This window comes from Fopius arisanus, unplaced genomic scaffold (assembly GCF_000806365.1).
Source record: "Fopius arisanus strain USDA-PBARC FA_bdor unplaced genomic scaffold, ASM80636v1 scaffold00081, whole genome shotgun sequence".
Lineage (NCBI taxonomy): Eukaryota > Metazoa > Arthropoda > Insecta > Hymenoptera > Braconidae > Fopius > Fopius arisanus.
The window spans coordinates 261,141-285,150 of NW_011887820.1; the positions used below are offsets into that span (position 1 = coordinate 261,141).

A 24,010-nucleotide genomic window follows, 5' to 3' on the forward strand; every position below is an offset into this window, starting at 1 on the left:
GTACATGTGTGCCAAGTAAATGAGTTCGAATAATTTTTTAAAATCTCAGTGTGAAAGAAAGTGAAACGACTTTGGTGATCAGCCTTGCGGCTTCGATTTCGAAAGTCGAGACACTCCCAATCGAATCGATATGGATGCATCGAGTCAAGTTCAATTGTATTTTTACTCGTTATTCCCTTATTCATTTAACTCGACATTCTCTTTCGGTGGGTTTAACTTTTTTATATCTCCATTGCACAAGAACATAATAAAGAGTATGAAATATATAACGACGATGTATCCCCAAAATCGTGGGGTTATATTATTTTGTTCATGTATTTTCATTATTTATTTTCATTTTTTTTATGTACAACGACAAATAATACACTCGGAGAAACTCCAATTAATTACCTAAATTGAGCCTCGAAGTCTACTCTGATATAATACCGTAAAATATATACGTCTATTCATATATTAACTTCGTTTATATATTATCTATGTATATTCTATCGTTATGTACAAATTGTAAGTACGAAAAAATTTGTGAATGAGTCGTCAAGTGGTAGAGAATATTTGCTTGGGGTATATCTCTCGATGTAAGGTAGATAGAGAAATTTTGTATATGAGCTTTTTCGTAGAGCACATCGTGAGCTACAGAAACGGTTATTATAATATTTTAGCTAGCTCTTTTGGATTTGGAGATATTTCTAGAAAACTTGTGTATTAACTGAATCGATTTAAATGGTAAACCTTTATCATTTATAACAGAATTATTTATGCAGTTGTTTCTTTGATTTTCTCAGCTCTATTTTGAATGGGACTGTAAATAAATTTCTAGAGCAAATCTATTTTTTTATAGGAATTTATTGATTTTCATTTATGTAGATTACCGATTATTATCGATTATCGAGTTATCTCAGAAGCCGTCGATCTAAGACAGAGACGCTAAAGGACTTTTTTGTAGCCCATGGAATTGCCAAGAAAAAAGGTCTTTTGATATTTTCTTCTAAAACTGAAAGTTTTTGAATTAATCGATCTCAACAACAATTGGAATTGCATTTATCCTAATTCAGTTGTTCTTACAATTTTTTAAATCACCGATTCATCATGAAAACTATCTATTTTAGGTAAAAACCGTAAAAGACTTTTCTCTAGTCAATTAAATTGCTTAGAAAAAAGTCCTTTTGGTATTTTCTTCTAAAACCAAAAGTTTTTGAATTAATCGATATAGACAACAATTGGAATTGCATTTATCCTAATTCAGTTGTTCTTACAATTTTTAAAATCACCGATTCATCACGAAAACTATCAATTTTAGGTAAAAACAGTAAAGGACTTTTCTCTAGTCCATTAAAATGCCAAGAAAAAAGATCTTTTGGTATTTTCTTCTAAAGCTTTCAGTTCGGCAGATAAATGGGCATTTAAAATCCCGACAAACCGCGAAATAGGGCAGACGCGTAAGAGAAATTCGGAAAAAAATCCAGTGAAATGTGAGCAAACGATATTTATTCCAGAATGAAAATACCCCGGACTACGAGCTGATCGAAACGTGATAAAAATTCATGTATAGGCGAAATAGCGATTTGGGTGAAACAAAAAGTGAAAGATGATGTCCGCGAGAGGATGTTTTTCATCGCGAAAATTGATTAATAACTCTGGGAAAAATTGATGTTTCAGCTTTAATGATGTCTGCATAAAGGCAATTCACTCTGGGAGAGTTGAGGTGATGAATTAACCCCCAGAACCACCAAAGTATCAATCAACATGTGTCGTATAACACTCGTCTCTCGTTTATTGCGTTTCACTTTCCCGAGATGAGTTTGGGATGCTGGGGCGTGGCATCTGTAACGCAAGACCGAGACCGAAACTTTCAAATGCCGAGGAGCAGAAAAAAAAAAAATTTTCCGCAATTCACCAGCGAAATTGCAGAATTTTGCGGAATTTTTCCGCGAAAGTATATAAATAATATATATATGTATATATGTAATTGTGTGAATGGATATTTAAGAAGTAAATAATAAGGGCCGGTTTAAAATAATTTTTTGAAAGTATTTTCGAAATATCCATTTAAAAAAAAAATTTGAATTCGTCCTTCTAGAAATTCTGGATTTTTTTCAATTTTTGCGGAAAATGGAATTTTATTTTCTTGTTCATTTTATGTAGTGAATAACGGTCTAGATTTTGTTTACAATTGGGAAATCCTTTTCGAAAAATGCTAGTAGAAAGGAATAATGAGAAATCAAAGATCTGCGGAACGTAGATATTCATAAATAATTGGGGAAAGTAAAATCACTAATTCCGCAATTAATAGAAGCAAATCTGAAAAGAGTGAAAAATTAAAGCGAAGAATTGGATAAAAATTTGAGAAACCATCGATTTCTCATAAATAAAATGCAAAAGGTGCAATTTCCCGTGTAACCAGGGGTTTTACAATTTTTATTTTTGAATAAAATATATATATATATAATTTTTAAATAATCCCGAAAAAAAGAAGGCAAGAAAATAGCGAAAAATCCGAATTAGAGAAGACAAAATAAATATTCAAAAAATATATCCTTGCAAAAATGGAAAAAAAAAATATTAAAAAATGGGAGCAAAAATATCAAATAACGGTGTAAAAAACTCGCAAAATCGTTTGTTATTTATCATAAATAAAATGCAGATAGCTCGAAGATTGTGGAGTGGTCCCCTGTCAGTTAGAAAGTTTGAGATTGAGAAGTTTGAGAAGAGAAGGGTTGGTACAGGGGAAAAATAAGTCGGATACACACGCGCTCCGATTAAATCGTCGTAGAGAGTTTATACTTGGCTGTGGAGGCCATATCACTTGGAAATATAGCTGTGCATAAAGTTGCAACTGGAGGAAATGCAGAGATTGCAAACTTTCGTGGAGGTAAGTAGGCGCGGATGCTGCGTCCATCCGCTTCACCAACAAAAAAATCAATAAAAAATAATATAGGGAAACGGGAGGGAAAAATGGACGTACGAATTCCGTTACAATTTTCATATCTCTCGTTTTTCTTTCACTTTGACTTGGAAATACCACAGTAATATCTTCCAGGCACGTTTCATCCTCCTTCCCACGATCGCACCATTTCCTCTCTTACTTTTACGTCTAGACCCCCGTGCACACGCTTTCCGGAATTGCAAGTACATTTTTATTTTTCTTTCATTGCAATTTTCATTTTTTTCCCCAGGCAGCCGCACGCGAGTTTATCTACCATCAAAAGGAAAATTAATCTGGAGTTAAATATATGGAATTGATGGGTTAATCCATTTTATCGGGGATTTAATGAGATTTTTTGGTATATTTTTTTCAAATCCAGTTTTTCGCTGATATCTCGGTATATAAGGCAGATAACGCTATTTTCATGGATACCTTTTTTGTAGCTCTCAGTTTTTATTAGAAATAATGTTCATGCGAAAAATCGCTGTGATCCTTTGAGTTTTAGATATCGGCAGAAAACCGGCTTTGAGAAAAATATAGTTATCCTAGATTATCACTTCGCTGACGCTATGTGCCGATAACTCGGCAACTGCCGAGTGAATTTGAACGACTGTTCCCCTTGATGACAGAAGACGGGACTTGATTTGAGTTTGGACGGAGAAGTTTAAGATGGAATAAAAATCTTTCAATTTCACTCTACCGATCTCATGTTATTGACGATTGAAGACGTTTCAGTGTACCACACTTTCTCCGGGTTTATATGATAATAATTGCAGAATTCGAAGGAATTTAGGGGAATTTTCTTAAGATTTTGAATCTGTTGGAAAATTCAATGAAAGGAATTTTTGCAATCGGTTTGAAAATGGAAAATTTCATATTTACTTTTTTGTTATGTTGTTTATGTAAATTTATAGACGAAAATTGATGCAAATTTTCAATTGCAAGTTAGTGATCATGGAATATTCGCAATGATGCTTCATAACAAATGGACATAAGTGACCGAAAATCTAACTTAATCTAATTTAATTAATTAAATATCCTGAATTCAGTAGCGAAATGATGTACCGATCTTTGTTAAATACCTCGGAATCCAGAGTAGCGACGAAAAATCTTATCAGAATCTTTTTTGTAGAGCGAATCGAGATCTACAAAAAAGATATTAACAGAAAATTCGGTATCTCCCGTAAATTTGGTGATTTTGTTCAGAAACTCCGGAATAAATGAATTCTCCGTTTCGACATTCTCAAAATGTTTCCCTCTTTTTCGCTCCTCATTGGAATAAGATGCCTGGCACATACGTCCTACTGTCTTTAAGCTCTGACATATTCCATAAACAGATAATTAATTAGCTAATTAATTAATCAACCAACAGCTGGTGTATTAATTCTGTCAGGAAATGATAAACTGGTTTACCTTAATTTTGTCTGTTGTCCGTTTTATAGAAAATATCTCAGAACCTAACGGATATATGAAAATTGTCTTAAGAATCTATTTTGTAGGTTTTACTTTGCTCCCCAAAAAACATCCGTATAAAAATTTTGCATCTCCCTTAGATTCCGAAATATCAATCAACTAGCAATTTAATAATCCAACAACAAATTAATTTTTCCCGAATATTTCAGAGTTCCCAAAAAAATATAAAAACAATGATGGGAACATTTTCTGCAGCCCTAACTTCGCTGCCCCAAAAAGCCCTTTATAAAAAAATCTCTATCTCCTCCAGATAGGTAGATATTCCCCGAAAAACAAAAATCCAAATAAAACGATTCCTCCACTGGTCGCCAACATCATCATCCTCTCGCTGTGAACAATTGGTCCCATGGAGGTGTTGATAGCCCACGCCCATTCGATTTCTAATCCATTTCACCAACAACAATTTATCGTCTCGATCTCCAAACCTCAGCTGCATTAGCACCAGAGCAATCCCCTTATCTCTGAAATTCACTTTCTAGGTCGTCAAAATCGAGCGTCAACCCAGTGGACTTCCTTGGCGGAACGAATGGACCAATTCCCAATACTTTTATCACCTCCACCAGCGTAAACGCCCGATTTTTTGCCTCTATTTACTCCGAATACCTTTCTCGATTTATTCAACTTAAAAAAGAGAAGAAAAACAATAGCGAGAATCACCAGATGCCCCGGACCACTCGAAATATTTTCACTTTCACCGATAACTCTCCAATACAATAAAAATTTGCACAGGAAGATCACAGATTATCGGTAACTGACGATTAAAATGCTAGTCGATCTCCCCAAGGGATCCCTCAGGTGTTATTCCCAGGGGAAAGAGGTGGTGAATTCTCCCTGAGGTCCTCGTGAACGCTCTCAGCTCTACTTGCTGAGCTACTTGATCTGCTGCTGAGATTGTCTCGATCACTGAAGTACGACGAGTCGCCCCTCTTCTCCTCGAGCTTATCACTCCTGAAGTCCTCATTATTGGGGCCAAGTAATCCAGGAAAATAGGGTATTCCCTGCCTCTGGGAGGTGATCTTCCCCATAAAACTCCTGATCTCCTCGAAATATGATTCATCAGCCCTGGGAATTTGTCCATGATATCTAGACCTGACTTCATCAAGAATTGTTGGTCCATCAGAGTCATGTTTCTTGAGATGTCTGTCGAGATTGGTTTGCTGTCCAAAGCATCTCTCACAGAGTGGACACTTGAATGGCTTCTCCTTGTTATGAATATTCCTGACGTGTCGCTGAAGATTGCTGGAGATGCTGAATGATCTCTCGCAGTATTTGCACTTGTAGGGCTGCTCGCCGGTGTGTGTACGAAGATGTCGAGTGAGATTTGCCGATCTTGGAAATACTTTGCCACAGAATTTGCATGAGTATCGGTCCTTGGGTTTGATACCAGTGGTGACTGGATATCCTGGAAGGGCTCCTCCAGATGGCTGAGGTGTTGGTACTGGACTCTGCTGACTTGGTGCTGGACTTGGTGCTCTCTGTGATGATGATGATGTTGATGTAGTTGAGAAACGATTTGAGGTGAGGGGTACCATTGTCGGAAGGGCTCGGACTTGGATCTTTGGGAGATCTGGCAGTGGCTGGTGGGATCTGTACATTGCCTCGAGCACGAGAGGGTGGACGTGGTGCTGGGGGAAGAGGACTGTGTGATAGGGAAGGTTCAGACCATTCTGATTTAACACCTCGATGTCGTTTTGGTTCTCGTCTCGTAGGTGCTCCTTTTTGTGATCGACACGTAGGTCGAGGGGCTCGCAGTCCTGGCCATCTTGGTGGGATGTTGGACGAGCTGCTGGACTCATGTGGGGCTGTTGGCTGAGTAAGGGACTGCCGCGTGTGTTACTGTGGCTCAGGTCGTATGGTAAATCCTCAGGGTCTGGTACTCGCACGCTCAACGGATAAATACTCGCCTGCTTTGGTGATATGTGCCCCGGCATCTTTCGGGGACTTGAGTCCTTCTCCCGCATTGCTGCTGGTGGGTTTTTTGAGTCCGGGTCCAACGGCGAGACCGTGAGGTAGCTCATCACACTGACCAGGGACTCAGGGATTTTGAGAGCTTCTTCGTTATCTGAAAATCAGGGGTTGCAGATCATTTAGTCAGATTATTGTGGTGAAATCGGGGGGATTTCAACGATTTCATATAGTTGGCCAGGAATATACGAGTTTCCAGGTGAAATTTCTCGGAGGAAAAAGAATTTTAGGAGCTTTGATGTGTTTTGTTGTATTTTCATTTGAAAATCAGGGTTTTCAAGGGTTTTAAAATCAGTTGGACGATTTGAGTATTTAGTTCAAGTTACTGAGAAATACCAAAATTTCGAGGGGTATTTCTCGGAAAAAAACAAGAATTTCATGAGTTTTCGTCTTTTTTGTTTTATTTTTCTTTGAAAATCAGGTGTTTCTAGGGTTTTAGAGAAAAATTCTTGCTAAAATCGGTTGGAGGATTTGAATTAAATACTCAAATACTACAAAAACACTAGTTCAAGTTGCTGAGAAATCCAAAAGTTTAGAGGGTACATTTCTCGAAGGAATACAACAATTTTATGAGTATTGTTTAATTTGTGTTGTTTTTAAAAATCAGATTTTTCAAGGGGTTAACAGAGAAAATCATAACTGATTCAGTGAAAATTACAGATAAAAATAAGTTACGAGGCAATAGTTTCCGGTTAAAAATAAAAATTCTTTTTTCAGGTTATGCAATACATAAAAATATACTTATTACCGAGAAAATTAAAGATTGAAGAGTTGGAGAATTTCAATACATCGACTCGGTCGCCGAAATGTCTTTCAACAAATTGACACAATAAATTGCATAATCTCGAATAGAAATGGCGCAAAAAACAAACGGAATTGTTTAATAGAATTGTTATAAAACTTCAATGGAATTCTTCAGAGAAAGTTCTAGTTTTTTCTCCTAATTTTCTTCATGTGTATAAATTGGCTAGTTTATGTATTTTATGTACGATGGTTATGTTTTTATTTATATACCAAAGAATTAGTCAATATTTACTTCCACTGTATCCCAAGTACGGACTAAATTAAGTGAGAATTAAAATCGTACAAAAAATAAACATTTAAAATTTAAACGAATGCCGAATTCTCACTGCCATAAATAGTTATTTATCGATTATTATCATCTATAATGAATACCTTTTGGTAATAGTTAGAGTCCGGGATGAGTAATTGTTATTTACGGTGAAGTTATGGATTTCTAGAATAATACAAGTGTTTATTTAGTAAATGTATAAAAATTGGGGATTCACTTAGACATGATTTCTTAATTTCTCCGAGGATTGTGAAAATGGTGGGGACCGGATGCGATGTTTAAACTGTCATCGTTAATTAAGGGGCTTTTGTAACGTAATTGAAGCTTTTGAGAAGGATTAGACGCGGTTAAATGAGAGAGAAATGAGAGATTTGAATGAGGAATGAAAGTATTTCGGGGCGTTTGATGGATATATATATATATATATATATTTTTAAAATTGTTGCTGGGTGATGGATCCGTTTTTTATTGCAGTTGTGTGATGAATTGTTGGTCATTTATCAGGTGGGAAACGGTAAAGAGTGTTAATGCAGGGTTGACAGAGATGAAGCAATCGTTTGGGGTTGATGAGAATTTTGTGTGAAAGTCTCATGGTGAGAATCAACTGGAATTCTCGGGAGATTGGTGGTCTACGATAAATCATTGGAGAATGTATTGTTGAACTGCAGTTTTTCCGGGGTTTCCCGTCGGGGATACACGTGTGAGACGTTGTCAATCAAATTGTACGGAAAATAATATGCAGGGCAGGAATAAGTTGTGAAAAGTGTATGGATCAAGTTATTTGGGAAAATGAAGAAAATTGGAAAAATCGGTAACGAGGACTTTTTGTAAAAATCGAAAGAAAGTAGCTTGGAAATTAATATACTGGTATAGGCACTTGGATCAAGTATAAAATGTATATTCTAGCAAGTATTGAATATACTTTATTCAAGTATGTACGTTAAACATGCAATAAGTATACTATCGCATTTAATTCAAATATAAAATATAAATATGCATGTATTTTGAAGAAAGCATATACTTCAACCAAGTACACTTGATATATAAGTATATAATATACTTGGATGAAATATAAAGTATACTTGAACCAAGTATATATGTTTGTCTGTACAAAATTCAATAACTCAATTTCACTGCAATGTTTCTTTTTTTGAATTTTCAAGAAGAGAAAAATTATCAATTTTATGGGAATTGAAGAATTTGATATGTTCAACTTTATTCATGTGAGCGATACTGAAATATTTCACTTAAATAATAATTAATTGAAAATTTTCAATTTTTGTATAATTTTCTTTTTCCATGCCGTGAAGAACTCAAGTTTATTAGACAAATTACGTGAATAATTGGTTCATGAAATTGTTTTTATAATTAATCATTTTTCCAATAATTATTCATACAATTTTCCTCAGAAGGGCCATATGGAGTTGAAATTTTCTGAACAAGTTCCATGAGATAATAAATAAAAAATCATAAGTTCGAATTAATTACCAGTGATTTAATGCCATAATTTTTTTAAGTGAATTACAAGATTTGTGAATGAATTAAGAACGTCGATTTTTCAAGCAATCGACTTGATAAATTTCACCACAAGCAAAATGTCAAATGGGCGATGTAACAACAAAAAAATTTGACTTCCTCATGGAATTTAATTGATAAATGAATGACTGATTGTGAAAAAAAAATGTATTCACCTGTGAATCTTCATAACGCATTCCAAACCCCCCGGGGAATAATAATTGGCGGCGACTCTCGCAATCCAAAATCGGATTCCATTTAATTTTCGAATATTAAAGAGCCGAAGTTACAGGGATCGATTGACATAACTCTGTGAAACGTCAATCCAGATTAATCCCATTTTTTTTCTTCTCCATCCAGAATAAATTCCGAGGAATTTCACGTCATTTCTAGATGACGAGACTCGATAATGGCTGTCCTATATATTTTCCCACTTACGAGAGATCAACGGGATCGAATAAATTTCTGGTTATTGTGTCTCGTATGTAATGGGGGAGGGGATCGTTTAATCGATTTCAATCTGTAGGTAGTGAGGGCATTGATGTCTCTTATACCTCCGGTTAATGCTCGCTCGATACTTTACAGCACTCGACCTGCCTTCCTGCTCCACCATTGATGTCTCTATACGTACATAGTGTACATACTATACAGGCTATCCCGCACTTTCCAACAAGTAGCCACCCACATTCCATCGACCAAATTAATTAATCACCAAAAAAAATTAATATCTCAATCAAGTATATTTTGCTATTGATTTTGATTTTGATTTGATTGATTTGACTATATACGCTCTACTTGGAATTTATATTAATATAATTGTATCCTCATTAAAATTCCTAAATAATCATTATAATAATTAATTCCCCATAATAAATAAACTTATTTAAAGGATAATTTAAAATCTTTATATCGAGTATGAAGTATATTTGATTCAAGTTTTTTTTTCCGTCATTGAAAATTAAAAAAAAAATTCATTCGAGTTTTTAATCTTTTTTAAATGGAGTTTGATGCATGGAATTGATTTGAAAATAATTTAATTTTAATTTTAATTTTAATTTTAATTTTAATTTTTATTTTAATTTATTGAAAAGAAATTAATGATGGGGTTTCAAATATTAAAAAAAAATCGAATGTGAAGTTGAATTTTTTTTTAATTTAAATAGAAAAAAAAGATATTGTTTCATTTCCATTTAAATCTCATTAAAATTAATGAATTAATTTCATAAATCTTTAATCAAAATCATCATTCAATCAAACATCAAATATTCTCAATATTCCATAATTTTTATTTTTATTAAAAAAAAAAACACTAAACCACGCGGAGAAAACGTCTACGAAAAAAATGACAGCATGAAATTTGACGAAAAAAGGTAAATTACCGCATAATCACAAGTGAGATGAAATTTTATGAAAAAATTCCGCCGTGCAATTTGGCGGCAATTTAAAATGAGTAAATGATGTTTCGCAAAAAAAAGGTAAAAATGGCAAAAGGGAAAAGAAAAAAAAATGGAAAAATAGAAAAATGTTTAAATGGAATGATCAGACAGTGGTATCGAGTTCATAACCATTAGAGGTGCATAAATCGTTGATAAACACTTACGAGAATTTTATAGTAGCCTGAGAATTTTCACCACTGAATATTCATCCTCTGAATTCTTATGGATTAGTGCGGACTATAATGGCGGAATCATGGGTCTCCCCCGGCGACGAGAAAATCATAGTTCATTTGATGCTGCGGTTTTAGGTCTAGTTACAGCGAGGGGACATTAACGTCGTTTAATTAATAAAATACTGCGGAGAAATGTTTGCTTTTCGCGCGATGCAATTTTCCCCCGGTGGAATTTTTTGATCGTTACGGAGAATTAAGAGATCAGATCGTAATTCGTTGGATATCTTTTTGTGGTGTTATGCAGGGATGATGAAGTAATTTACGGGGAAAATCGCTAGATAAATGGACGTTGATTGCCGCATAAATTTGCGAATTTATCCGGGGCAAAACGAAATCAATTTTTAGGGAAATCGCCATTTTTGTTTTTTTTTCTCTTTTAGGGGTCGAGTGTTTAAGCTAGAGGGTATGAGCTAGAGTTTATCACCCTTCAACCATTTTTCATACGTAAATTAAATTTATTTCCATCCTTAAAGTGAACACTCTTTTGCGGTTAATTTAAATTATCAGCCTTAAGTCACTTGGAACTTGGAATTAAGATAACCATTAGTTCCGAATAAAGTGTCTGAATGCTCTTAATGTTATTTTATTAATCGTAAATTAAGAAACTCCTTTCTCCACATTCTTCTGGGATACCAGGGGTGTATTTAATGGGTCGTCAAAACGTTGCGAAATATCAAATTATAAGGATAGAGCAGTGAATTTTACCTTTTGTTTTTTTAGAATTTATTGTAATCGTTGAATTACGAGTTTGTCTTTTTTGTGTTACGTCGAGCGATTATGATCCAAAAAGTCTTTTTTCAAATTCATGTTCGATGGAAAGCTAATTTATTCGTTAAATTGAGTCATTTTTTAAAATTGTATGCAAGTATTGGCGAGCCCTAGTCGTCGGTATTAATTCAAATTCAATTCATTTATTGATTTTTTAAATTTCTGAGTTTTTTCTAAAATTCGGTTTTTTTACGATGACTGAAGAAAAAATGGTCTGGAATATTTTAATGGGGTAAAAAATGAATTTTCATGTGTTGTTCAGCGAGTTTGAAGATGGAAATAATAACAATAACCGTTCTATGAATATATATTAAAATGTTTGGCCAAAATTCGTACTTTGGAAATATTATTTGGAAATAACTTCGATTAAATTTCATTAGCTTAAAATGATTGTTCCGATATTATACTCTTGAAATTAGGAGATTATTACCGTATATGTTGATATAATTTTTCAGATGATTAGTGTTAATTTCAAATTTTTCATGGATTTTTTTAGAAGTCAACTTCCCAATTGGTACATCTATTCTTGTTTTCTATTTCTACTGTCTCCCAAATTCAATCAATTATGTGTGAAGACAATATTTATTAACGAAAATAACTATATGATATGATATGATATATAATATTGTGATAATTCGAGAATTCAAGCAAAAAGAAATTTGTCAATTCGTAATCGAATACTTCAGGGGCTTCTCAGTAAACGTAATCGATTTTTGGAGTTTTCCAAGGAATTGTTGATCAAATCGACGAGAAAAAATATTCCATTTTTGCATTTTATTATTGTTTAATACCTTTAGAAAAAAAAAACAGAATAATTATGATAGACTCATGAAACTTGTTGACTCATAAAATAACGGAAAAATGCAAAACGGTGACACTGGGTAAAAGAGGGCAGAAGATTTTTGAATTTTCCCAGAGGACGTGATGATGAATTGGTGGAGTAAAAGAGTTGGTAGGAGAAACCCCACGGCAAGAAGTGGAAGTACCGTTGGTCTCCAGTTACTCCAGTTAGACTAGACCGATTGCTCCACCTCGATCTCCAGATGAAAGAGAAACCTGTCAGTGGGCACGTGGTGATAAAAAAAATTGAGAGAACAAAGTGCCATCATCCGAGAAAGAAAATACTCGGAGAGATTCGAAACGCAATCATCTTCGGGACGAATAAAGTGGAAAAGTGTCGGGACTGATAATGGGTGAAAATCGTTAATTACAGAGTATTGGGGAATGCAATTGTGCCCTGGGGGGACAAAGTGGAAAGTCTCCAATCTGCCGATCTACCTCCCTCTGATGCAGCTGGACATTCGCTCTAGTATCCGCCATTCATTGACAAAGAAACATTTCAAGGAACATCATCTCTTGACTCCTTTTTTCATCTGCTCAACTGAATATTTAAAGAAATATCATTTTTTTTTAAATCCTTAATTTAAAAACTCACGTAACTAATATAATATATACAGTAAAGAATAAATAAATAATAAAAAGATACGTTAAATATTAAATTTGAATTGAATTAAATATATATTAGATATATATATTATTTATATCTAGTATATATTATCAGTTTAATAAAAAGATTGAAACTATAGAAAATTTTTTTTTTAGGCTCACACGTGCACTTCTTTTTTGGATTGACGAAAAAGAGTCCTGACAGACATTGAAAATTCAAATCGAAATAAAACGTTGAGAGATGGAAATTTCACTCAACATTAATCTCAACATTAATCTCAATCTAGGATTAGTAAATTAGGATATCCAGGAATTTTATTTAAAAAATTTGCGAGGGCAAAAGGATTAGAATGGCCAGAGTCAAATTCTCTTGATCTGTCATCTGTCAATCCCGGAAAAAGATTGCGTTGATGAGGAATTAATTAAGATTAATTATTTGGGATTTTGATTAAAATTATAAAATTATTTTTCAAAAACTTTGAGAGTGTTAAAGAATTCAAATTGCGAAGGGAAGATTCCTCTCACCCGTAATCTACGACGAAGATTTAGTTGACAAAGAATTCGTAAGGATTAAAAAAAAATTTTGACAATTCAGAAATTTAGAATGAAAAAATCCTCTAATCCCATTCACTAAATTATATTGGTGCCAGTGGTTTCAGTATAAAAATAAATTACGTCCAAAAAATCCGAATAATAGAAATTTCCAGATATTGGGGCGAAAAATTGGGTGGAAAAATTTACAAAAATGGAAAAAAAGTACAGAGCAACTTGAAAATAAGCATGCGTTAATCAAGAGTGTGATTAGAGTGTTTATAAATAAAATAAATTGAATTCTTCGCTTGCACTCTTACAACTTATGCCCACTGGCTACAAGCTTCTGCGTACTATCTTTTTATTAGTTTTTTCTCATTTTTATTCTCCGGGTACTCCGTTTTTTTCCATTTTATCTCAGTCTTATTATCGTCTCGTGAAAAATGTGATGTAACTGAGGCGTGGTATGAAGTTTTCTTTTTAATTGTCCCTTTCACTTTTCGCTGGGACAGTTATTAATTGTCAGATTTCAGGCGCCTCTTCAGCTTTTTCAGGCTTTAATGAGCAGATTTGACAGCTCGATATGATTTTCAGACTAAATCCCCCGAAAATGCGAGAAATTGGGGATTCAGTTGAATTTTCAAAGTTTTAATAAAAATTTAGCTGATAAGGAATTAATTAGGATTGATAAATAAGGATCGATTCTTAAAGAAAATATTGATTTCCAAAGTGATGATGAATTCTGATGATAAAATTTGAATCAAGTATGATATAATACTTGATTTAAGTATTTAAATGCCGTCCTTGAGTTGGGTAAATCAATCTACTTGATTCAAGTATTATATTGTACCGATCGACTTTCCATTCCGCGGATGGAAAAATATACTTGATTCAAGTATATATCTTTCAATCTGTGGAGTGAAAAATCAATGGATCGGTGGGAGGACTTGATAATCCGTGACGATTATAATTTATTATTGGTACCGTATACGTATGGGCACAGATATTCTCATGTCAGAGTATATTTAAACTACCCACGCGTCTTTTTCCTCTGTCTCACGGAATATCCTAGTGGATCCAACCTTGTCTCAATACTCCAGTACTTTGTACATTGCACGGGTTACTTTGTCTCACGGCTGATTATCCACCGTAAAAACCGATTCACTCGTTCCCCTCGTGAGAAATTCCCCTATTGGCTATCAATTTTATTTATTCGTCGCTATTCAACTTTTAGACCAATCCAAAAATTGGAAATTTTAATTATTGCCATGCCCATCACTTTTTTTCTGCGTTCTCTCACTGAAAATTGATGATTCGTATTTATCAATGATCATTGAGGTTATCAGAAATATTGATTAAGTATTGTATTGTAACAATAAAAGTCAATCAGTTCTTTTTTATAATTATATTTTTAAATAGAAAAAACATTGAGATTCCATAAACTTCAGATTTATTATTTATATTCAGATATTATTTATCTTATCTTAGATATTATTTATTTTATCTTTCAGTAGTTGGCCGGAGTATTTGTTATTATTATTATTTTTTCTTTATTTTTAACGAAGATTATGAAAGAATATATTTAAAAATATCGATTTTGTATCAGTAACTCCAGATTTAAAAAAATGGAAATTAGATAGAATGGGAAAATAATCAATTAATTTATTAATAATTATTTATTTTGATGAAGTTTGTAATTGTTATTGCTCTTGAATGATGAATTATATTGAATTAGATTGGAGGATTAAATTCTTGAGCGGAAATAAATCATTGAAATTTGGAAAAATTAATTTTCCCGAGTGAGTTCAAGAAGTAAAAAAATTCAACCGTGGATATTTCGAGTGACAGGGTGACATTTCGATTCTTTTATTTTCATTTTCTGGCGATTTTTTAGAGGAAAAAAATAGGACTTTATTCGCGAAAATCACACGGTTCAGTTGTGAGATAAGGACGATCAATGAGATTTTCTTCGACTCCCATTTGAGGCGATCCGGATACATGAGTTTAGATCATAAAAATGCGAATTTTGAAGAAGTTAGAGACTGTGGAATGGATTTAAATACAAATATTGAGGGTAAACCCGTATCTCAAATATAATCCCCTTTAAAGATGTAAAAATCAATCAAGAAACCGTTACTCATTGTTTTTACAAATCCAACGGTTTCAAGTGTCCGGATAAATTTGCCGGCGAAAGTTGAGAGATGAATTAAGCATTCCAAGCCCGCAAGTATTTATTTTCATTTTCTCCGATTCCTTTCATTTGTTCTATTCCCAAATCGACGATTAGTTCAATTTCAATTCATGTTCACAGAAAATTTGAACTTTCCACACGGAAAAAAACGATATTTTTCTCGAATTGCCGCAAAAATGATTAAAATAAGGATTTCCTCTGGCAATTACGTGATTCATGGCGTAATTTTTCCTAAACTTTTTATCTCCGTGGATTGTGAAACCAATGTTGGACACGATTGATTATAATGGGTGTTTAAATCGCCGTTGACAGATTACGAAAGCCATATTTTCGACGCCGCCCTTTCCCTCGATTGATTCCCCAGGAATGACAAATTAACGGTGAAAATATTGATCGATCCCGTGGATAAGAAAATTATATGTAGGCGATAACTGAACCGGGATATGGAAAGGACGCTCATTATTTTTGTAATACAACAAATTTTCCAGGGTCACATGACAGTCACGTGACGTCACAATTTTTTTGTTACAATTTTTGTTATGACAGACTACTATGACGCAATTCTGGTTATTTAGATGGGATATGACAGACACATAGAATTAATGTGCTGAAAAATATAGGAAAATTGATAAGCCATCATGAAAGTTCAAGTTACCTGACAGTTTCACTCCTCTTTAAACCCAATATGACGGTCACATGACGGGTGCCATCAATTATTCATTTATGCATTCATTAATCATCTCGATGTTGTTGAACATTTAAAGATTTTTGTTAGTGAATCGTAAGAATAATATAATTTTCCTGCTCTTGAAATATTCGTAAAATTAATATTATTCTCTGTCAGTCGATAATGACGTGACAAAATCGTCATGTCACGACAAATTTTCAAGTGGATCATCTATTTAGACGGAATGTCACTCTGATACTGTTAATTTTTTTATTATTTGGGCGTATAATTAAATGTCACTCAAATCACTGCTTCCACTGTAATGAAATGTCAGGAATTCATATTTCCAGTCCAGGAATCTGTATTCCTCATTCCGGAATTGACAATCGGGGAAATTAATTCAAGAATCGGGTTTATTCACATTTTCCATTCGCAAATTGCCGATTCAGGAATCCTTATTACGAGAGTAGAAACACAAGAATGAAGTTCGCCCAAGTCGAAATATCTCGAAATATCTCGAAACGCGTAGGCCTAATTCCCTATTGGTCGAGTCGAACCGCCAAATTTTAATTCGGCGCACGGAGTGCGCAGTAGGTCTCGTCCATATTTAGAACCCATGAATCTTCATTACACATTCTGAAATCGGGAATTGGGAATGTAGATTATTGAGTTGGAAATTTGAATTTTAGAATTGGCTTTATTTACATTTTCAATTATAAAGATGTAATTTCAAGTCGTCGTGACAAATCGGTCAAATGACAAAAAATTTGATACCGCTATTAAATTTTTCATTTTTCCTCGTTCGACTTAAATTGTAATGTCTGCCCACTGTCATGTAGTGGTCAGAGATTTTTCACTAGCGGGTCAATCAAAAATGTTAATGCAACTGATTTCTTAGCATTCATATTTCAACCGGAGGAGGAGTTGAAAGACGCGGAGGAAGCATCACGAAATGCGCATTTGTTCTCTTCCGAAATGTCATCATCCATTGTCTTTTCGTTGAAGTCAATACATGCCGTATTAACTCCTCCGTAAAGCAATGTGACCCTTATTAGGGTCACATTGTCTGTAAAAGTTGATTTGTGAATTAATCAGATCCTCAAACAGTCCGAAATTGTTTTTTTTTTGTTGAAAAGAGGATTTCGAGTTCTCAATAATGGGACGACAATGGCTTTCCCACGGGATGCAACCGTTGTTTTGAGATGGAAGATTGAATGGGAAATAAAAGGTGGAGTTGTATGTGAAAACGAGAACGTGAGGCTGAGGTTGAGGTATCACCGATCAGAACTACTTGATGCACTCGGGATAATTTTCCGAGAGTCCGCAGAAATTAATTCTTCACCGGAAATCCCAGTTTGTGGAACTAAATGAAAGTTGATCGTTTCATCTCGATCTGCACCCGGGAATTTCAAAACGTCTTTCGAAATGTAATTAGTTGTAAAAAGAGGCTTGTCAATGAAATTCAGTGGCGAGTCAAGTGATAGAGTTTAACATTTTTCTCTTCTCTTTCAATTATCGATTTATCTTGAAAATTATCGATTTAACGAGGAAATTGTTAGGAACTTTTTTGTAGATGATTCAATTTATAATAAAAAAGGTCTTTTCATGGTTTGCGTTAAAACTAATTAATCAGTTGTTGAATCAATTTTTAACAAAAGTGGACATTTTGAATTGAAAATTTTGGATTCTTTAGAAAACTATGAATTTACCTCGAAAACTATCGACTTGTCATGAAATTGCTAGAGAACTTTTTCGTAGCTGATTAAATTTCCGACGAACAAAATTTTTTGACATTTCCCTCTAAAGTCACTAGTTTTCGAATTAACCGATATTTAACAAATCCCCAAAATTCCACACATTCTACATCAATTAATTTCAATTAATTAGCGTTTCCTATTAATTCCCAAATTTTCCGGAAGTCGTCGTAGGTTTCCTAGGATTTTTATCGGAATTACGCATAATGTAAAAATAAATTTAAAAATATAATAATAATAATAATAATATATCATAATACAAATATTGCGGGACATTTTTTTGAGAATGAATTGATTTTCTTGAATTTTTCCGGGAGTTTTAGGTCGGCCTGGGGATGAAAACAGTGGCCTGAATCTGCATGGGCAATCTTTCACGTTTCACATCTGCCGTAACCTTCGTCCATTTTTTTTTCTCCTTTTTTTACCTCTTCCTTCCTCTCTGCTTCTCGTGTTGGTACATTTTACCGCTGATCTCGTTGTGATTTCTCGGTGTTACTCTCTCGCTCATGAAATATTCACGCAGTACGACGAAATCATCGTTTGTTAGTCAACGCAATAGTTGCCTCCTCGCTTTTTTTTTTTGGTTTTCTTTCCGTATTGTAATGGGGTCTATTTATCGAGATAAATAAAACATTTATTTTCTATGAAGAAGGCTTTCGTCGATTAATTCGAATGGACCAACCACCGATTATGTGTCGATGAATATCTCGAAATCTAATGGAGATACAAAAATATTTGTTTCACCTTTTTTGTAGGGGAAAATGAGAGCTAAAAAAAGTTTCCTGTATAAAGTTCGCTAGGTCTGTTAGGTTCGGAGATAATGAGCGATATTCTCAAGAGGTTCAAGATATTGTGAGACAGATTCGGGAGGATTGACCCCGGGGATGAATTATTTATCGATAAATATCTCAGAATCGAATAAAGATACAAAAATCTTTGTTTGACCTTTTTTGTGGGGCAAAACCAGAGCTAGAAAATCTTTTAAAAAAAAAATCCGCTATCGCCCACGGATTCAGAGATATCAACAGGAAACTCTGAAAATGGTTTATTCGCCTCTATTTTAGTCCCGGGTCTATGACCCGCGTTGACAATTTTGTTATTCTTGTTGATATCAAGGCAACGTGGGATCTTCAGGTACGAAAGAGAAACTCGATTGTCGCCAGTGGGGGAAACGTCGCCACCGTTTTCTTTCTCATTCATCTGGAACAGAATATCGGTCTCAACGGAGTTCAATATACATCGCGAAAAAGAGGAGTAGGTGGAGAGATTGTGCAAAGAGGGCCCTCTTCCCTCTTTATTGCACTAGATCTTCATTAATTTGACAAGGAGCATCGTGAGACTCTCGTTCGGGTGTTAACCGACTGGATAAATAGGTCAGGTCTTATGCAATTGGCCTGAATGCTTTTTTTTTCGACAATGAATGCCGAGTAAAAGTTATGTTTCCACCTGCTGATTCGTCTCGTTGATAAATCGATGGGAAAAATCCCTGGGAATTGATTTTTTTTGCGGCCCCAAACAAGAAAAAACAATTTGGAGTTCAGCGGATATTTTTATGTTTGAAGTTTTTACGTCTGCACGAAATTATGAGTCAATATGATTTTTTTGTTTCGGTAAATCGAGGAGAGGCGATATTTGTTGTACATCGATTGAACTCGAAAACTATCCATTTTAGGAGGAGATGGTAAAGACATTTTTTGTAGGAAATTTAATCAGCTAGAAAAAAGTCCCTTTGGGTTTGGGTATTAAATCGATAGTTTTCGAGATAAATCGGTGGTTTGAGAAAATTAATAGTCCAAAGAATAATCCCGAATCCACTGAAAAAAATTTATACTTGAATTTTAAATATACTTTATACTTTGTCAATACATAGATATTATACTTGAAATGAATATATTAGTACACTTGACTCAAGTATGATATTATACTTGAATAAAGTATAGAAGATCCTCAGGAATTATCAAGTTCTCCTATCGATCCACTCCTTTTCGAGTGCACAGAAAAAGAAAATAATCAAGTTTGACATTTTAATATTTGATTTGAATCAAGTATACTTTAAACTTGAATCAGGCATATATTTGTTGAATGTATTTGAATGTTGAATCAAGTTTAGTTCATACTTGATTCAAGGATATATTTTTTTCCGTGCAGCATTCCCCGGATAGATTCACGATGACAATTCATTTTCAACGTTTTACTCCAGACGAAGAATCGCAGATGAAGAGAAGTCCGCATCATTGTTAACTTATGGGCTTGAGAATTTCCCACGATTGTCCTCGTCATTCCCGTAATAGTCGGGTATTCAAAATAGCGCATTTACCCGTCCTGTTGGCGCAATTTAGGAGAAGAAAATTCCGCGTGAATGGAAAAAAAAGCGGAAAGAGTTTCGTGACAAATTGAGAGCTGCAAAATGATCAACGACGCGTTATGAATTTCCCGGGGATTTTTCATTCGAATAAATCATGCACGCGAATTTTAATAAGGCTGGAGGGGATGATCATCTGAATTTATGGACGAGGAAACGTCGAGAGAAACAGCAATCGAGTAAATACACCGGTGATATAAGGATAAACGTGGGCGATTCAGCCTTTAAATCCAGAGAATCTCTTGGTAAAATCGGTCACATCTCTCATGAAAAATTTCTTCGCCAAATCATTGAAAATTCATCGTCAGACGCAACTGTCAACTTCTATCGATCGATCCATCATTGTTTATCGCGAAAATTTACGTTTACTTATAAACATTTTTAGTATAATTATAATATTTTCCCACTACTAACATTTTTTCAAATAAAAATTAGAGATTGCAAAATTTCTAGTTAAAATTCCGTGAAAAGTTTGAGTTTTTATTATTCATCGACGATAATTTTAATAATTATTACAAATAAAAAATGAACATTTCTTCGGGAAAATTTCATAACAATATTTTAATTTTTTCAATACCCGATAAATTTTACCAGCTATTCTGCTCCGTAAACAATAATTTAATACGAGCTTGCTCAGATCATATGAAAGTTCTTCAGGAATATCTTGAAATCGAAGAGAGATATCGAAATTTTGATAAAACCTTTTTTTCAGCCCTCTTTTCACCCTTGAAGAAAGGTCTCACTAAAAATGTAGCAATTCCTCTTAAATTCCGAGATATCCGTGGAAAACTGCAGTTACCCTATCCCTCCGAAACTGAATTGACTTTAGCGTATCTTCACTAATCGATCTTTTCAAAAATATTTTGCGAATTCTAGTTAAAACCCTCCGCAAATGGATCCAGAGCGATTTGACAGCTTCCAATGCAATACAAAATCCGCAAAAATCGATTTTGACAAATTATTTGCTGCGATAAACAAGAAACAGCAACTCAATACCCAAAAAATGTAAAATCTCTGATTTGCTCTCAGAACTGTCACCCGTCAATCCTCTCACCGCCTCCCTGTGCAATAAAAACAGAATGATGGAATGCCAATAAAAAAAAATTACCTTCTCCGTCATTCCATAACGGGCACGATCGGCCAAGAAGGATCACACACTATCCTGGATCTTCCGGTCGAATATCAAATATTCCAGTCAGTATCGAGCACGTGTTGGACACTTCACTGTTCCTCAGTAACCAAAACAGTTTTCATAACATCAATGCAGGCACTGACACCATCACTCTGTCAATGACAAACTCAATAATCCAAAAAAAGGTCGATATATTCCAAAGATGCACGTGTCAAAAGATTAATGCGATCAATGAGATGAGTGAAACGGGTAAAATCCTGACAAGCACGTTGAAGACTTGAAGAAGCTTGTTCAAGGAGTCTTCACGAAAAGTGCGAGAATGGGCCGATGTAAAAATGTTAAAATCAAAAGGAAAACAATGTACGTTGTACGTTACACTCGCCTCAAAGGATTGAATGGTATTGAGGAATAGAGAGCGAAGAATATGGCAAATGCGGGCAAGTTGGGCGGGGATAGGTTGAACCCGTAGGTTGCTCCGGGTGGGTTTTAGCTCTAAAGTAGCCTCAGTCTATTCCCGATAAGTTGTCTTATTTCGAGAGCTCCCCGGTTATTCCAGCGATATACCGTTGTGGAATAACAGCGTGATACGTTGGTAAGGTAAGTACTCAACAACTAAGAGGTATCTCTGGTTGCTAGCACCATGCCGGCACGCGACCTCCTCCCTCCATATTCGTTGATCACCTCTTACCATCTCTCTTCTCCTCAATATCTCCTCAATACCCACCACAGCACCACCAACAGCACTGATACTTGGTGTGGTCCCTTCTATCTACCACTCCTGCTAACGCCCAGCCTCCCAACAATTCACATTAATCCCACTCTTTCGTTAGCCTCTCCCCCTCTGATCTATCCAATCCCTCCCACCACTCCTCTTTCATACATTTTTTTTTCTCAAACACATGGGGTTAGCCTACACCGATGAGGCTACATCCTCATCGTCAACCTACCAGCAACACTTATTCACTTCTGCAATGTGGCCCCTCTCCTGGTGGTTAACCAGAGGCTAAAAACCAAGGCGACCAGTCATGCCACGGAGTTACATCGAGAAGCATCTCTTTGCTCCTTCGGATATTCACTCCGTCAATTTATTGACACCTTTTACAATGTTCTTCATCGCAACCTAGCAAGGACACATTATGGTCAATCCAGGTGGAACCACTTCCTCATGGAGATCAATTAGGACAATCCAAATTGGCCTCGAACTCGTTTCGTTGTCATGGTTTTCCAATTCTTGATGGCCAACTTTTTGCCTTTTTTTATGTCCTTTTAGGTTTCTCAGGGGAGACTTTAGGAGCTGGTGATTTTGTAGGCTGTCATTCAGAGGTGATTCAGAGGTATGAACTGTTGATGGATCCTTGAAATTATTTGGTGGGAAAACTCTGGGTGGCAGGAAATGATTTTCAGTTGGCAGTGAAGTCTCTTCTTTTTTCGTCATCTGGTGGATAACTCATGGAGTTGGTGATTTTTTCGTTGATACCTTCAGATCGACAGTGAATTTAATCTCTGGAGTTTGTGTTGTGAATGAAAATAAGAGGAAAAATATCTCACAAAAACTTCGCGCTCCATTGAATTCTGAGATATTCATTAAAAAGTCAGCTACGACGAGTCGAATCAAGTTATCACTTTTTACGACTTCGCTAGTAAATTACAAGCAATGAATTGATAACAGCCACGCAAGGTATTGACTCCCGATCGGCTGTCACTGCTGCATTTTTTTCATTCAATGCGAAATTGAAATGTAGATTTTTCACAAGCTAAATGTTATCACAATTTATCGGATAATAAAGAGCTTTCAGTCTTTGAAGAATAATTACGAAACGTTCAACAACTTTCTTTACGATTTCTTACAGAATTTATTTTTCATAATCATTTTTGAAAAATACTTTAACCTATTTTTTGCCAAAGATGTAGAGAGATTTTTCTTATTTTACAATTAAATAATGCGTCATAACCTAGGGAATTTTCATAATTTTAAGGTGGGACCTATAAAACTCGGTCTATTCGATTTCGATTTTGGAAAAAAAAACTACTTTCAACAGTTAAACACTTAAATTTGTGACAATTTAAATGCTTGTCGATTTCATGCAATTATCGATTTTGTTAATTTTTCGATATTTCCCCTTGCCTTCGGTATAAGTCAAATTTTCAACAGATTTAATCTTTATTTCAATTTTTAATTTAATCGAACGATGTATCGATTTTTAGAGTTTTATTGTTGCTCTGACTCAATCATTAATAACCTTTCAACATCCTCAACCGATTATGCCGATTTTAGATATTTACCATATCATATTGATTTTTCGATTTTTCGAGTTTTCCCGCGGCTCCCGGCAACTATCAATAAACTTCCAACACATTTAATCAGAGTTGCCGATTTTCTACGTCTATCGATTTGAAGCGATTGGGTTTTTATTTACTTGATCGTTATATGGATTTTATGGATTTTTCGAATTTTCCTGGGGCCCCGCCTAAACCATCAATAACCTTTCGACACCTGCAACCGATTCTGCCGATTTGAGATGTTAATCGATTTTGAAGATTT

At 34.7% G+C, this 24,010-nt stretch overlaps 1 protein-coding gene across 1 annotated transcript; it reads right to left on the minus strand.

Moving 5' to 3' along the window:
• Nucleotides 1-2,574: 2,574 nt before the first annotated feature.
• On the minus strand, nt 2,575-22,053 carry LOC105270212 (transcription factor hamlet). Its single transcript, XM_011311008.1, has 2 exons — nt 21,445-22,053; nt 2,575-6,458 (listed from the first exon to the last, which is right to left on the minus strand). The coding sequence occupies exon 2, from the start codon at nt 6,412-6,414 to the stop codon at nt 5,188-5,190; it is 1,227 nt and encodes a 408-aa protein (XP_011309310.1). The 5' UTR covers nt 6,415-6,458; nt 21,445-22,053; the 3' UTR covers nt 2,575-5,187.
• Nucleotides 22,054-24,010: the final 1,957 nt, after the last annotated feature.